Source organism: Prenolepis imparis, unplaced genomic scaffold (genome assembly GCF_030444845.1).
Source record: "Prenolepis imparis isolate NDT839.2.m4 unplaced genomic scaffold, iyPreImpa1.0 SCAF_6, whole genome shotgun sequence".
Classification (NCBI taxonomy): domain Eukaryota; kingdom Metazoa; phylum Arthropoda; class Insecta; order Hymenoptera; family Formicidae; genus Prenolepis; species Prenolepis imparis.
In genome coordinates, this window is record NW_028141164.1 from 19,869,032 (window position 1) to 19,886,608 (window position 17,577).

Here is a 17,577-nt window from a genome sequence, read left to right on the forward strand (position 1 = left end):
GCTAAGGAACCAATTTGTATTTGGACTACGGAATAAACGTATCCAAGGCCGGTTGCTGGAGACAGCAAATTTAACATTGGAATCAGCTTTGAAGACAGGATGTGGAATGGAGCTGGCAGAGAAAGGCGTCACGGAATTGAAATCGGAAGTATCGGTGGCGGTGGATTTTGTTGGAGCAGGCGCTAAGGCTGCGAAGAAGAAAACTGACGCCAAAGAGGCCAAACCGAGGAATCAGAAGAATAATTTTGGGAAAAAGACAAATTCGTTTGGCGGGTCCCATAAATCTAAGACACATTGGCCTCATAACTCGAAGTCTAATAATGTTACTTGTTACAGGTGTGGACAGAATCATCTGGCGCCGGACTGCACTCTTCCTCGACATATAAAATGCCATGAATGTGGCGGGCTTGGTCATTTACAAAAAGTCTGCAAGAAGAAATGTAAGACGCAATTGTTAGAAGAAGTCTACAGACTGGATGAGACGGAACATTCTCAGTTCCGGGATAAGTTCACGGTCTCTCTGTCTCTTGAAAATCGTCGAGTCATTTTCGAAGTAGATTGCGGGGCTGCGGTCACATTGGTGAGTGAAAAATGGTTGCGAAAAATACTGCCAAAAATAGTTATACAAAAAACACAGTTAAGACTACGTTCGTATTGTAAACAAAACTTTGCGCCGTTAGGTTACGTCAAGGTTAAAGTCCGCGACGTCGACTGTATACGTGAATTGAATATGTATATAGTTCGCTATGATCGAAGTCCTTTGTTAGGTCGTGAATGGATAAATCAGTTAAGAATTTTAGGAAAAGTCAAATCAAGTTTAAAAGAAATTGAAAACATTAAAACGCTTGAGATTCATGGTCAAAATAAGTTGGAGCAATTATTTAATAAATATCCTGATATTATGAAGGAAGAAGTTCTGTTGATGAGTAAAGTTGAAGCTCGATTAAAATTAAAAAAGAATGCTAAACCGGTATTCCTAAAAAGCCGCGCAGTTCCGTTTAAATTGAAAGAAAAAGTAGAAGCGGAATTAGAGAAATTGGTTCAAGCGGAAATTATGGAAAAAGTAGAATCTTCTAACTGGGCCACGCCGATAGTGCCTGTATTAAAAAAGAACGGTCAGATTCGTATTTGTGACGATTTTAGCGTTACTGTAAATCCATCATTAATTGTGGATGAACATCCGTTACCTACTATTGATGAACTTTTTGCGTCCATGAACGGCGGAAAGATATTTTCAAAAATTGATTTGAAACAAGCATATTTGCAATTATCGTTAAACGAACATGATCGAGAGATTTTAACTTTAAATACTCATAAAGGTTTATATAGATGTAATCGGTTAATGTACGGCGTAGCATCGGCACCAGCGATTTGGCAACGAACAATAGAAAATATTTTAAATGAAATTCCCGGAGTTGCAGTATTTTTGGACGATATAAGAGTTACAGGAAAAGATTTAGATGAACACATTAAACGTTTAGAATTAGTTTTTAAAAGATTATCGAAATACAATGTACGCATTAATAAGGACAAATGTGAATTTCTTAAAGATAGTATTAATTATTGCGGATATGTAATTGGTAAAAATGGAATATCTAAAGAAAAACAAAAAATTGAAGCAGTCCGGAAAATGCCAAGACCGAGTAACATCACAGAACTAAAAGCATTTATTGGATTAATAAATTACTATGGTAGATTTATTAAACAATTAAGTGATCTTCTACGTCCATTAAATTATCTACTCAAAAAGAACGTTCCTTTTAAATGGACAAAAGATTGTGAAATAGCTTCCAATCGGGCGAAAGCAGAATTTGAGAAAGACGAAATTTTAGTACCGTATAATACCCAGTTGCCAATCCCCAGTTTTGGCTACCGATGCTAGCCCGTACGGCGTAGGTGCTGTGCTATCGCACATATACCCGGATGGGAGCGAGCGAATTATTCAATGCGCCTCGAATTCATTAACAGATACGCAAAAGAAATATGCCCAGATAGACAAAGAAGCGTATGCAATCATTTTTGGTATTAAAAAATTTCACCAATTCTTATACGGAAACCATTTTATATTAGTAACTGATCACAAACCGTTGGCACAGATTTTTAATCCGCAGAAAGGTCTACCGGCATATAGCGCATTGCGAATGCAACATTATGCGGTATTCTTACAAGCGTTCAATTTTGCCATTAAATACAGAAAATCAAGCGAACATTGTAATGCGGATGGATTTTCACGATTACCAGTGCCGGAAAAGCGAGTAGGGGAATATGATCCTATAGATATACTTTTGATGGAAAACTTGGAAGCGTTACCGGTTACAGCAAGAGAAATTTACAAAGAAATCAGTAAAGATGAATCGTTATCAAAAATAGCAGTAGCGCTAGAACATGGAAAGAGTCTTGTACCTTTGGGTTATCAAGACAATGAATTTTCTTTACAGAACGGTATAATTTTTAGAAAGGAAAGAGTTGTAATTCCAAAATCACTAACAAAACGTGTTCTAGATGAATTACATGCAGGTCATTTCGGTTGCGTTAAAATGAAAAATTTAAGTAGAAACTTTTGTTGGTGGTTAGGGATAGATAAAGAAATCGAAATGTTAGCAAAAAATTGTAAAGCGTGTAATTCTTTTAACAACAATCCTAGTATTAGAAAAATCAAGCATCGCTGGGAACCGGCAACGGAGCCATTCCAGCGAGTGCATGTGGATTTTGCAGGACCTTTCATGGGACATAACTTTTTGATTCTCATAGACGCGTATACTAGATGGCCTGAGGTGCATATCATGAAAAACATCAATGCTGAGAAAACCATAGAAAAATGTAAAGACATTTTTATAACCTTCGGATTACCACAAGTATTAGTATCCGATAATGGTCGCACTTTCATTTCTGAAGAATTTCAAAATTTCCTCAAGCAAAATGGTATTTTTCATAAATGCACGGCGCCATACAATCCTGCCACCAATGGGTTGGCAGAACGTTTCGTCCAAACATTAAAACAAGGTCTACGAAAATTAAATCTTCAGGACAAAAATATAAAAAGGAATTTACAGAAATTATTGTTTCACTATAGATTATTGCCGCACCAAGAATCAAAAAAATCGCCGGCAGAGTTAATGTTTGGAAGAAATTTGAATAGTAGACTAAACTTAATCTTTCCCCGAGCGAAGAAAGAGGGAAGTGATGAGGCGAGTGGTCTTAATCAATTTAAAGTAGGAGAAAAAGTCGCAGTACGCGAATATTTAGATAAAAACCTTAAATGGCGTTTTGGAACAGTCGTCGAAATATTAGGTAAACTACATTATAGAATATTATTGCCAAATAACAAAATCTGGAAGCGTCACGTTAAGCAAATGCGAGCAGTAGATCCGGCAGTGGACGACAATGCGAAATTACGAGCGTGGGATAGTGGCCCGATTATAAATGCGAATACAGAGACAGAAAGACCGTTAATTAATTCCTCAAAACACTCGGAGCAAGAAGAAGTGCAGGAGTCGTTATCGGACTCCGAGTTGGTCGAGGCGCCAGACTCATCTGTCCACCCTGAGATACCACCGGCGTCAGAACCGCGTCAAGAGCGGCCAGCGCGAAAGCGCAAACCACCGGATCGTTTCGGTGATTATTTTGCTTATTAATTAAATATTGTAACTTGTAATAATTACGGGGAGAAGAGCTGTTATATATTCGATTGTATAGCGCGCGGACGTAATACGAACGTACGCGGTTAAATCTAAATACCACCTTTAGGAGAGCTCATGCGCGGGGGTTTAAGGATCGTGTGTGCGTGTACGAAGGAGGAGAAGCGAGTTGCTATTACACACGTGTTCCGACCGGACGTATCGTACTTATCCCGTTATTCTCCCAGTATTCTAACTACTTGTAATTGGGATACCTGTACACATTTTATATTGTCTAATAAACGAAATACACAACAAATACAAATAATAAGCAAGGCACAATTAGAAAATAAGTCCATATCTGAATAACAAGAATAATAAATAGAGATGTCGCAATTAAATTGATATTAATGTATTTTTCCAACAAAAATTAATTAAATAAAAATTAATTTAAACAGAATGCACTTAAACACTGTTAGAAACGAGTAGATCTTAGATAAAAACATACTTACAGTATGATTATTGTCGAAATAATAATAAAGGTCGTAAAAAAGTGAGGGTATCGAGACACAAACAAACAATCATACGCTATGTATTAACTTATCATAAATCGGGTTTAAATTTTCGGTGTCTTTTTGCAAATTTATTGTATTGTTGTATTTTTTAATAAAAAACATTTCAGCCAACTCCCTTTTTCTTTTATGCTTCTCGCAATATAAAATTATTGATTCAAGCCATTTGAAATCGTGTCCAAATTTTGTCCTGTGTTTACTAATTATATTGTGATTACTGGGATGGTTTTTTATGTTGCTGCAATGTTCCTTTATTCGAGTCAATAACTGTCTTTTTGTTTGACCAATGTATGTTGCATCGCAGTCTCCACATTCAATCATGTAAACAACGTTAATTTTTTGAGACTTATCAATTTTATCTTTACCTCTTTTAATTAAGTTATTTAATTTTTTCGGGATTGTATACAATGTATTGAGGCCGCATTTTTTAAGAGTGAAGTTTAAATTTTTGCTCAGATTTTTTATGTATGGTAAAGTCAAAACTGATAATAAATTGAATCCGCCAGAACGGGCACCACCAGCATCCAAAGAGTCATTCCGATACTTAATTGTTTTTAATCTATTATTAATCTGTAATTTTTAACAAATGGTACAGGGAAACTATTGTTAGTCAAAATATCTGTTATAATTTTTAAATTATCAGTATGGAAACGTTCATCAGAAAGTAAAATGGCGCGATCCACCAGACTCCTAATAGTATTAATTTTATATTTTAAGGGGTGGCTAGATAAATATTCAAATATCTACCAGAAAAGGTGGGTTTCCTGTACCAATTGGTCAATAACTTTCCGTCACATTTTAAATTAGATAAATAATAAATAGCATAACATGATGTTGTGTTTGGCGGACAAACAAATATTATAAATTATATAAAACGAATTCAAAGTGCGATGGTATAGCATATAGGAAATCACGACAAAAAAAGGAATGTCATAATTAATTTAAATAAACTCTAACGATTAAATTTTATAAATTAGGCACACAATTAGGAATAAAATTAACAGTTAAAGTTAAAGATAAAAAATGGAACATATAATATTGGTGATAATTGTCATGAGCGTTGTTAATATAATAAAATATAAACAGATTCTTCGTTGGAAGGCAAGAATGAGTTAGTTCGAATTTTTCCAGATAATTGCGTCAATTTGAAAGATAATGTCACTGGATAAAAATTGGCGTGGTCCATAATAATTGGTAAGACGTGTTCCATTAACATTGAATTAAAACTGTGATATATATATATATATATATATATATATATAATGTGAATAATAATAAACTTATAAATTATGACAAGATTCTCTGAAATAAAAGTGTGATCACTTACAATTAAGTTATGTTAATATGAAGGTTCTTGTCACTATAGCTTCCTATTTACAACAAATCTTGAACGTGACTGTGGAGACATGTCTATATAACAAGGAACGAAAGTCAAGATATCAAGTGATATAATAATACAAATATCATTTTCTTTTATTAAATTAACATTGTATTTCTTTGAATTTTTTATTATATTTTATTATATATTTTAAATATATTACATTAATTCATTTAAATGTAATATAATTTAAATGTGATTAAATAATATTGCAAGACCACTTCTTGCGCTTCTCCTGGCTACATTGCTGCGTCTGCTCCGGTGGGCTATGATATAAAGACCTATTTAGACGTTCTCTCGCAAATTTGCCTGAATCCATATTCAGCATCACACTACCATCTGGACTCTGGACGATATAAATCCGGTAGATGACGTTGAATTTCAGCGGATGACAAAGGTCGTGGCACCTCTGGTGGGGTAAAATATAAATATATAATATTAAACGTATACATATAATATTTTGTAATATTTTATCATATTTTAATATTTTATAATTTTAAATATGATTAATTATTTAGGCCTGCGACCGAATTGCACATTTCGGCCGATTTTTGCTTGCTGCTATCTTCACTTTTTTATTTCATAGCATCTAGAATCTAGATTGCTTGCGGAGAAATAAGATACTCGAGCTCAGGAATATACTAGTTGTAAATCATATAGGGCATTGGCGCGTATTGTCCCGTGCGCTGTTCACTGTTTACAGAATTATTATTATGTTATTAAATTAAAGATAACATTAAAATGAAATTACGTATTTCATAAAATTAATATTTTTATTTAGTATAACTATATATTGTAATAAAACAAATAGATGATATAAATTTAACATCAATAGATTTTCACATTACCTTTGAAGTACTATTGATGAGTTTTTTTGAATGGTTTCCTTATATTGGACCTATTCCACTAAAGTTGAATATTCTATTTGCATTTTGTTGCTTTAAAAGATCGAAACATCAATGTCAATTTTTATTTGTTATTTTTTATTAATTTATTTGCATCGACGAAAATAACGATGTATCGTTTAATGAAGATCGTGCACTCGATTTAATGAATTAATAAAAATAAATAATTTTTAAAAAATAATTAATAAAAATATTTTATTTTCGAAAATGAGGATTTACATAAATATATATATGGATCTGTTTAGTAAAGGGTCTGAGGGGTTTGAAATTCTGCACTAATTTTGTTAACAAACACAAATGTATTATTTTGTTTTTCACAGCTAATATATACAGTAATTTACAAAGTAATATGAGAGATTTCACTGTAATTACGATATTAATGCGCGAGTAATCGAAGCGAGCGACTTCGAACGCAAAAGATATACGTGAGAAAAGCGGGATGACTTTCGAAACGTTCGTATACGAAAAGCGATCTGATCTGAGAGTTGGCGAGCGAGCGTGGCCTCTTTATAGGCATTGTTTTTCGAGAAGATTCTCGATCGATCGAGATCGTGACCATGAGTCACATCTAAATGACATGTTATTTATTTGCTTTTTCTTCGGTGTACGAAAGTGACTGTTTTGAACGATAATCTTTTGTTCTACTGGATATGACATTAACTTGTCATAACAAGGCACGTTTGTTGATGTTCCACAGTCACGTTCTCACATCGAGGATACTTTAAATGTATCATGTTAAATATATATGTTTGGCTGATTTTCAGCGGGAATGCAAGTACTTAATTTACATTTGTTCACGTTTCGAACATGCCGCCCGCCTCGCTAGTTGCCGCTAGCGAAATTGGTAGCGCTCGCGAGGCGCTCCTCTAGTTCGACCATGTGCTTCATGATCCATATCGATAATCGGAGTCAGGCACATTGACTCTGTGATTGATATGCAGTGTTGATTCGATTGATGAGAGATGAGAAAAATACAGTGACGGATGAATATAATGTACAATGCTAAGGTAAGTAGCGAGTGACGTTGGCGCGTTGAAGGTAAGTACATAGAGTGTAATGCGCGTGATTAAAGTGTGAAAATGACAGCTGAGGTTATCTCTTTGTTTACATATGACATGTGGGATGAGAATCGAGTGAGATGATAATGACAACGGTGCGGTGAGCTCGCTGCAGTTGCAGGGCGCCTCTCCTGGTGACGGTGACACATCGGTGGTTATCCTCCGCTTCCCAAGACGTCTGAGGGAAGCAAGACAACCTTGACTACTGGTCTCTTGAAGGAGGAGGTGGCTATCCGTGCAGTCACCACGCGCACTTCTCCGTCATGTCCGGGGTGGACTTCTGAGATACGTGCCAAGGGCCATTTGCCTGGAGGTAAATTCTCTCCTCGTATTAAACATAAGTCGCCTATACGCGGTGTGGCATCTGTTCTCCACCATTTCGAGCGTGTTGCGAGTGTGTGCAGGTACTCGTGCGACCACCTCTGCCAGAAATGGTCGCGCATCTGCTGAATCAATTGCCATCTGGACAGGCGATTCGTCGGTTCCTCCTTGAGGGACGGTTCTGGTACCGCGTTCATGGCTGCCCCGATCAGGAAGTGGCCCGGTGTGAGGGCGTTCACGTCTTCGGGATCGTCCGTCAAAGCTTGCAGTGGTCGTGAATTTAGGCAGGCTTCGATCTGTGCCAACACGGTGCTCATCTCTTCGAAGGTAAGAGTTGAGTCTCCTATCACTCTTCGTAAATGGTGCTTTACTGACTTGACGGCTGCTTCCCACAGTCCGCCAAAATGAGGAGCAGCTGGCGGATTGAAGCACCATCGTATCCCACTGTTCGCCAATGTGTTGGCGATGTGCGAGTTACCCGTGGTTGCATCTCGGAAGAGCGCCTTCAGCTGAGTGTCGGCTCCGACGAAAGTGGTCCCTTGGTCGCTGTAGACAGTGTGACAAAGTCCTCGTCGGGACACGAAGCGTCGGAAGGCGGCTAGAAATGCGTCGGCACTGTAGTCGGAGACTGCTTCCAGGTGAACGGCCTTGGTGCTGAAGCACACGAAGATAGCGAGGAATGCCTTGTGTGCATGGTGGCCGCGTCCCTTGGATGTTCGGAGCTGCACTGGTCCTGCATAATCGACCCCTGTGTGTGTGAACGGGCGCGATGCCGTGACCCGTGGTGCTGGGAGGTCGCCCATCGCTGTTCTCGGGGACGCCGCCCGCCATCGCACGCATTTTACGCATCGGTGTATGTGACGTCTGACTGCCGTTCGTCCACCTGGAATCCAGTACCTGCGCCGCAGCGTTCCCAAGGTGAGCTGCACTCCTCCGTGCATTGTCTCTCGATGGCATGCATCGATGATCAGCTCAGTGAGTCGCGCCGCTGCCGGCAGGATTACGGGATGTCGCTCATCGGGGCTCAGCAACGAGTGTTTGAGCCGTCCTCCCACGCGGAGCAGTCCATCGTTGTCGACAAGGGGGGCCAACTTGTTGAGGGGGCTCCGCCTTGGAAGCAGCTTGTCTCCCGCCATGGCTTTCAGCTCCATCTTGTAGCACGTCGCTTGCGTCAGTCGGATCCAGGTCCGACGTGCTTCCTCTAATTCCTGCGGGCTTAAAAAGCGACCTGAAACAATATAATTTTGATGTCTGGTTTTGCAGAGCCAACGGCGACACCAGGCCGTCACCCGGAGCAGCTTGTGGAGAGAAGAGTGTTGTTGCAGTAGACCGACGTCGTCGTCTTCTTCCTCGACGGCAAGATGCACTTGTGCTCGTCGCTCAGGTAATTCCTCCTCTTCGGCGGTCGACCCTGTGTATCGAGGCCACGAGGTACGGTCTGCCACCCATGTAGGGCCTCGCCACCACAAGGCATGCGTGAGTAGCTCCTTTGGAGACAATCCCCGTGACGCGCAATCGGCGGGGTTGTCCTTGCTAGGAATATGGTGCCACAGTGCATCCGGAAGCGCTCGTTGGATTGTGGCGACCCTATTGGCCACGAAGGTCTTCCACTTGGACGAGTGCCCTCGTATCCATGCGAGGGTCACTGTAGAGTCTGACCACAGGTGTGTGCTGGAGATGGCCAGGTCCATGGTGTCTCGGGTGTGTGCCACTAGTTTGACCAGCAGGGCTGCTGCGCAGAGTTCTAGTCGCGGGAGGGACACCTGGCTGATGGGTGCGACTTTTGTCTTGCTGCTAGCAGAAAGGTTGCACCGCCCGCCTTTTCGCATCGTACCACAGCATAAACCGCTGCAGCGTATGCCCGCTCGGATGCGTCAGCGAAGCCGTGCAGCTCAACGTCCCCTTGTCGACTTGTGCGTAGCCAGCGGGGCACTCGAAGTTCATCCAGCACTGGAAGCTCTTCCTGGAAGATTAGCCACTCCTGCTCGTCCCTGGATGCTAGACGTTCGTCCCAGTCGCGTCGTTGCAACCACAGCTGTTGGAGCAGGATCTTAGCCCTTACAACCACCGGGACTAGCCACCCAAGTGGGTCAAATAGTCGTGCTATCTGCGATAATACTGTTCTTTTGGTAATTTGTTTTGTTGCTGTAGGAGACACCTTGACGGAGAAAGCATCCTCCCGAGGATGCCATTGAAGTCCCAGGGTGGAATGCTCCACGTCCTGCCCCCAAGCTGGCGGACTCTGTGGTTGCTGGTGATCCGCCGGGATGCCCTCCAGCAAGGCGGCAGCATTTGACGCCCACTTTCGTAGTGGAAAACCACCCGCTGCGCACAGGAAGATTAGCTCCTCCTGGATGTGTCGAGCTTCTGCAATGGTGTCGGCCCCCGTCAGGATGTCGTCAACATAACAGTCCGACCGGAGCACTGCTGCACCTCGAGGATATAGGCTCTCCTCATCCGCGGCCAGTTGTTGTAGCGTCCGGATGGCAAGGTAAGGTGCACAAGCCAATCCGTATGTGACAGTATTGAGCTGATATTCTCGTACTGCTTCATTGGTTCCCTTCCTCCACAGGATCCTCTGCAGGTTTCGATCATCAGGATGCACGAGGATCTGCCGGTACATCTTGGCGATGTCTGTCACCAGCACAAATTGATGTCGTCTCCATCTCGTGATCACGTCCGGCAGTGCAGGCAGCAGATTTGGACCTGGCAGCAGGAAGTTGTTCATGGATTCTCCGGAAGGTAATTGCGATGACCCGTTGAACACCACTCAGATCTTCGCTGTTGATTCTGTCGTCTTAAATACTCCGTGATGAGGTAAGTAACATGTTTTTGTGGAGTCGTTCTCGAGTGGTGTGGCCAGCGTCATGTGCTGAAGGGCCTCGTACTCCTTCATGAAGTCGGCGTACATTTCGTGTAATACTGTGTTGGACAGGAACCGCCTCTCCATGCTGTGAAGTGTGCGTAGTGCGGCGCGTCGAGTGTAGCTTACATCGGGGAGCGTTGAGGTTACAGGAAGCCGTACCATGTACCTCCCGTCTCTCATCCTGGTGTGTGTCTGTGCGAATAGCTTCTCTGCTCGATGCTCGTCCTCGCTGAGTGGTCTTACTGTGCCGGGGGGCTCCTCTTGCTCCCAGAATAGGCCGATCAAGGACGCAAGCTGCTCGTCAACGCAACACTGGTGTGCCAGGACACGGGCACGGTGATCGCCGCCATCGACTACCCCTGACAGGATCCATCCGAGTGAAGTCTGCTGAGCGATTGGTGCCTGAGGGCCTCCCTTCCTCAAACCGTCTTCTATTATGAAGCTGAAGACATCAGTTCCCAGGAGAAGATCCACGGAGTCTGAGGCTCCGAACTCCGGATCAGCCAGAGGGAGACCGTACACGTGCGGCCATTCACCGTAAGTTGATGGCATCCGCGCACCATACGCAGATATGCGTGGCAACACCAAGGCGCTCACTCTCAGTGAGAAGTTCGACGTTCTTGAGGAGAGGTCAACGTTGACCTTGCCGTTTGCTGTTACGGTGCGGTGTCCCCCGATGCCAAGGATTGACACCGGCGCAGCCGTGCGTTTGAGTCGAAGGCGCTGTGCTAAAGCCTCAGAGATCAGTGAGACCTCAGAACCAGAGTCGATTAGTGCTCGTGCTTGAGATTTCAGTCCATGACAATCGGTGACATCGACTCGGGCTGTTGCGAGGAGCACAGTGGTGCTTTTACTTGGTCGATGATGCACGTGGAGTGATGTGAGTGTCTTGCGAGCCACATTGTCGGCTTGTGTGTAGGCATTATGCGTCGAAGAATGGTGTCGCGCGTTGCACGCGGCGCATGATTTTTTCGATTGGCACTCTGCAACTTGGTGTTTCCCAAAGCAATTATAGCAGAGCTGTTTTAATTCTACCAAGCTTTTCTTCTCTTCAGGTGACTTCTTCTGAAACTCGCTGCAAAACAGGATGTAGTGGTCGCCGTCACACAGTGAACATCGACCTCCCTTCCTGCTTGTCTTCTGTGCCAAGTGTGATCTTGCGGACTTCGCTGCAACACCGGTACCCTTACTGGAGGATGGTGAGGACGTTTCGGACTTCTGAGGTTGAAGTGCCTCCAATGTTCGCAGTCGTCGCTCCAGAAAGGTCTTTAAGATCTCGTAGGTTGGTGGTTCTGTAGTCCCGCTAACTGATGTCTCCCACTCGCGCCGGGAGCGCTGATCGAGCATCTCGACCACAAGATGTACGAACAGGTCAGTTCCACGGGAGATCGGGCGACTGATGCTCTCCAACGTTCCGACGGTACTAAGCATCCCGTGAAAGATGCGTTTGAGATCGCCTGCTGATTCGGTTTTCATCTTAGTCATTGATGTGAACGATGAGAAGCAGCACCTCACCAGCAACCGCTTGTTTTCATAGTGGTCAGCTAGGATGGACCACGCCCGCTCGAAGTTTTCTTCTGTGGTTGGTAAGTTCATAACGAGCTGAGCTGCCTCCCCTTTCACGCTTGTTTTCAGGTAGTGGAGTCGCTCTACTCCTGTCATCGAAGTATCCATGGAAACAAGTGAGAGGAAGAGGTCTCGAAAACCCGGCCAGTCTTCGTACCTCCCTGAGAATGTCGGAAGTTGGATGCGAGGTAACGTTCGGCGTGGTTGAGGGCCCGCAGCTCCCACTGGAGGCTCAAATTTCTCTGCTTTTTCCTTGAGCTGATGCAGCATGTCAAGGAGGGTGCCTCTTTGCTCGATGAATATCTCCTCCACGCTTCCGTAATAGTCTTTTTTGTAGTAGTCTTTTTCACTCACTTCCTTCCAGTAAGTAGAGGTCAGAGTCTCATGATTGACATCGTACTTATTCCAGTTTTGTTCTAGAGTTTTCAATCTTGACTCAACCATGCCCACTGAAATCTTGGAGGCTCCTGATTTTCTTAAATTTTCGCAGGTTTTGATGATGCGAAGTTGGAGGTCCGTTTGAGTTCGGATGATAGCGTCAGCGTCCATGCTCATGGCGAAGCGTTGGAATAAGTGAAATGAGAACTATGACACTGCACGCACAACGGCCCACGACCCTGGCAGCAAGCACTTACGTACGCGGCACAGGAGCACTGTTCCGCTTCTTGGACAAGCGATCCGGCTCGAAGGACCAAAAATGTTTAGTAGAGGGTCTGAAGGGTTTGAAATTCTGCACTAATTTTGTTAACAAACACAAATGTATTATTTTGTTTTTCACAGCTAATATATACAGTAATTTACAAAGTAATATGAGAGATTTCACTGTAATCACGATATTAATGCGCGAGTAATCGAAGCGAGCGACTTCGAACGCAAAAGATATACGTGAGAAAAGCGGGATGACTTTCGAAACGTTCGTATACGAAAAGCGATCTGATCTGAGAGTTGGCGAGCGAGCGTGGCCTCTTTATAGGCATTGTTTTTCGAGAAGATTCTCGATCGATCGAGATCGTGACCATGAGTCACATCTAAATGACATGTTATTTATTTGCTTTTTCTTCGGTGTACGAAAGTGACTGTTTTGAACGATAATCTTTTGTTCTACTGGATATGACATTAACTTGTCATAACAAGGCACGTTTGTTGATGTTCCACAGTCACGTTCTCACATCGAGGATACTTTAAATGTATCATGTTAAATATATATGTTTGGCTGATTTTCAGCGGAAATGCAAGTACTTAATTTACATTTGTTCACGTTTCGAACAGGATCCAAACATTAAAAAAATTTTTATTTTGAAATTTTATAATAATGGTTTTATATATATTTAAAAGTTTGAAGAATTCCATACCTGTTTCTGGCCACGATTTTAGTGAAATATCGCTTTGTAAATTGCACAGTTCTAATTGAAAGTCAATACTCTGTTCAATTATTGGAACAATTCGAAGATTTTCGTAAAGAACAAGGTCTTTCCTCGAAACTTTAAAACCGCGAAAATGCTGATCGAATTGCAAAAAGGAAAGAAAAGTATTTCTTTCCAAATTTTTAAAAATACTTTAAATTTTGTGCGAAACAAATTGACAGAACTTACTACTCACAGATCGTTTGGTCAGTCTGTTGGAGCTACAAGTTTAAAATATTCAGGTGACAAGTCAAGCCTGTGATAAAAGCTAGTTTCAAAAGTGACTCCACGTTTTCAAAAAATGATTTTAATGTGTTCAGTTTTGCGATGTACTTTTTGTATAAAAAGATATGTTTCTTTTCTTATAGAAAAAAAGTTTTGCAAAGTTTATGCAAAGTTTTTTTTCTTCGAGAAAACTTTGAAACTTGTGATGAAGCAGGGATTTGCTGCCATCTTTAATCTCATTTATGATTGCTGTTACTATTTGTATGCATTTGTACGCATTGCGGTAAATTGTTTCATATCTTTCTTGCATAAAGCTTCTTGATGCATGATGCAATAAAGAATAGTAAATTTTAAATTTCTTACTTTAATTGCCCTAAGAATGTAATCTTATCATAGACCTCGCACCATTTGTCACTATGCACGAACATTTTGAAAAATCGTAAATAAACTTGTTTAGAGTAATTTTAAGTGTTCTGTAAATATCAATACCGGTTGTTATTCCGTGTAAAGTGGGTATTATATTGAGCGTCTTGCCCATGGGCAAGACGCTGTTTTTAAAACGCTATTACACCTGGTGTTTTGCAGCTAGACTTGCATCAACTATTTTCTATTCGTTCGTGCGTTCAACATTCTAAATACAAGCATAGCTTCAATTTTTGTATCAAACAATATTTAGCTGTTCATTTTTAATTTTAGTGTTAATTTTTGCTTGCATAAATCCGTCATTAATTAGGTATTAAAATGCTACACCTGGCGTTTCGGAACTGGACTTGAAGTTAGCGCTCACGTACTAGAGGAGAACAATTGTGCTGACAATATACATATATATATATATATATATATATATATATATAAAGGAAAAACTTATCGCAAACCACAAACTTGTAAATTTATCACTTTTAATTATCACAACAACGTTATTTGATTTTGTTTAACGCGCTGATCGTCTAGCACTTGCGCAGTAAAAAGAAACGACGTCGTTTTGCTCACGGAACCTAGGGCAAGACGCTCAATATAATGCCCACTTAACGTCTCCTCGGTACATGAACAATCATCTTGCTCAATTTGCGCAAAAATGCTTAATTGACTTATATGTCGAACATCAGTACTCTCATTGAAACAATGAAAAATAAGTGTATATATGAAAATGATTTCAATTTTTCTTCTGTAAAACAGGCTATCATAATAATTCTTTTATCTTACCGTGTCACGAGTAAATGGAATGTTATTAATGTCTTTAAGTATCACAGTATTTCCAGCTGCAAAAATTTTTTATAAAGACACCATCGGTTATATACATTAAATACTCTTTTAAATGTTCGTAATTATAATGTTTATGTGAATTACATTTTTTTTACACAAGCAGATTCAAAAAATCACTAAATACATATTCGCTTTACGTACGAAGAAACTTTTCATGTTATATCATAATGATACTTAAGAAATCTTTTTAATAGTCAAATTTTTTATTATGGATTTTAATTTTTAATTTTAATTTTATTGTGGATGTTCAATTCGTAAAGTATGTAATGAATATTGATAATATTTGAGAAGTGCTACGACAAAACACATTTAATTTTTGTATGTCAATTCTTGTATGCGTATTTGTATATGTCATGTTGTATGCAGTTATGCAATTCGTATGTAATACATATTGTGTTGTGCCAATTTTAAGAAATGGCTACTAAAAAGGATTATAAGCATTATTTGATACAACATGGGAAGACAGTTTCTTCGCATGTATTGCAAAGCGAACAGTTTGTCTTTTATGTGGTTTTGAACCTGCTTATGTGACAAAATATGTGATTCATAGACATTATAATCATAAACATTTAAACAAATATTCAGCATATGCGGGACACGAAAAATCTGCTGTGATTGCAGCATTAAAATTAGTATCAGCGACGTTTTGGTGCCATTTCGGACATTTGTAATAATAAAGATGAAGATATTTAAGATAAAACAATACATGTCGTATGCCATTTCATATCTAATTGCGAAACATTCAAAACCGTTTACCGATGGTGTCTTCATAAAAGAGTGTATTCTTGTAGCAGTGACAGCATTTGGAAATACTGTGACACTTGAAGACATTAATAACATTCCACTTTCTCGTGACACAGTAAGATCAAGAATTATTATGATAGCCAGTTCTATAGAACAAAAATTAAAATCATTATGAAATACATGCACTTATTTTTCATTGTGCTTCAATGAGAGCACGGATGTTCGACATGTAAGCCAATTAAGCATTTTTACGCGAATTGTGCAAGAAGATTTTTTGTGTACCGAAGAAATATTAGATTTCGTACCATTACATGCTACTGCAATTGTAAATGCAATTAAAGGTAGTAACAAATCCCTGATTTATCGCAAATTTCAAAATTTCCTCGAAGTGTATGATGCAATTTACAAAAACATATTACTTTACTATGAAGTCCGATGTTTAAATATCGGAAAAACTTTGCAAAAAGTTTTTTCTATAGGAAAAGAAATATATCTTTTCAAGAAAAGTGCATCCCGAAACTGGAAACATTTAAATTATTTTTTGAAGATGTGGAATCACTTTTGGAATTAGCTTTCATCTTTCATCACAGATTTAACTTGTCACCTAAATACTTTAAATTTAAAGCTACAACAGACTAATCCAACGATATTCGAGTTAGTAAGTCATGTCGATTTGTTCTGCGCAAAATTAAAAATTGGGAAAAAAATAGTTTTCTTTTCTTTCCTTCTTGCAACATTCTCGTTGAAGAATATGGCACGAAATGCGACTTTAAAAAAATATCTGCATCTTATCAATTAATTAATTGCACAATTTGATCATCAATTTCGTGATTTTGAAGAGTTGAAGAAAGACCTTTTATTTTACGAAAATCTTAGAACAATTCCGATAATTGGACAGAGTGTAGATTTTCAATTAGAACTGTGTGATCTACAAAGTAATATTTCAGATTTCACTGAAATATCAGTAAGAAACAGGTGTGGAATTTTTCAAACTTTTAAACAAAGTTAAATATCCAAAATTACAAAATTTTGCATTATAAAAATTTTTTCAATGTTTGGATCTACATATCTATGTAAATCCTCATTTTCGAAAATGAAACACATAAAATCAAGTACACAATCGTCATTAAATGATGCATCGTTATCCTCGTTGATGAGAATAAATTCATCCAAAATTAACATTGATATTTCGAAGCTTAAAGCAACAAAATGTAAATAGTTTTTAACTTTATAGTGGAATAGGCCTACTGGGGAAACCACTAAAAAAAAAAGAAACGCAACAATAGTAATTAATAATGTGGAAATCTGTTGGCATTAAACTTAAATATATACCATCTGTCCCACCTATAATGTTTGTTTTATTATAATATATATAGTTATACTAAATAAAAATAGTAATTTTATATATGTATGTCTTATTATATGTGTGTATAATAAATTTAAATAGGTACAGCCTCTGATATATATATATATATATATATATATATATATATATATATATAGACTTTGACACACACACGCGCGCGCGCACGCACACACACGCACACACACGCACGCACGCACACACAGGGTGTCTCAGAATGATGGGACTAAATTCGTGTGCAGGTAGAGCGGGCAAAACTGAGTCGAAAAGTCCTCTACCATTTTGCAATTTTCGCA

The 17,577-nt window shown here is 39.7% G+C and overlaps 3 protein-coding genes across 3 annotated transcripts; all 3 read right to left on the bottom strand.

Moving 5' to 3' along the window:
* Positions 1–7,685: 7,685 nt before the first annotated feature.
* LOC145937957 (uncharacterized) lies at positions 7,686–9,542 on the bottom strand. Its single transcript, XM_083041302.1, has one exon. The coding sequence runs from the start codon at positions 9,540–9,542 to the stop codon at positions 7,686–7,688; it is 1,857 nt and encodes a 618-aa protein (XP_082897428.1).
* A 53-nt stretch (positions 9,543–9,595) lies between these two features.
* Positions 9,596–10,579, bottom strand: LOC145937958 (uncharacterized). Its single transcript, XM_083041303.1, has one exon. It carries the CDS (start codon positions 10,577–10,579, stop codon positions 9,596–9,598), a length of 984 nt encoding a protein of 327 aa, XP_082897429.1.
* A 42-nt stretch (positions 10,580–10,621) lies between these two features.
* On the bottom strand, positions 10,622–12,832 carry LOC145937959 (uncharacterized). Its single transcript, XM_083041304.1, has one exon. It carries the CDS (start codon positions 12,830–12,832, stop codon positions 10,622–10,624), a length of 2,211 nt encoding a protein of 736 aa, XP_082897430.1.
* Between the last annotated feature and the right edge of the window lie 4,745 nt (positions 12,833–17,577).

Coding starts and splice junctions, on each gene's coding strand:
- LOC145937957 (XM_083041302.1), bottom strand. CDS start 9,542: ATGGACCTGGCCATCTCCAGCACACACCTGTGGTCAGACTCTACAGTG.
- LOC145937958 (XM_083041303.1), bottom strand. CDS start 10,579: ATGAACAACTTCCTGCTGCCAGGTCCAAATCTGCTGCCTGCACTGCCG.
- LOC145937959 (XM_083041304.1), bottom strand. CDS start 12,832: ATGGACGCTGACGCTATCATCCGAACTCAAACGGACCTCCAACTTCGC.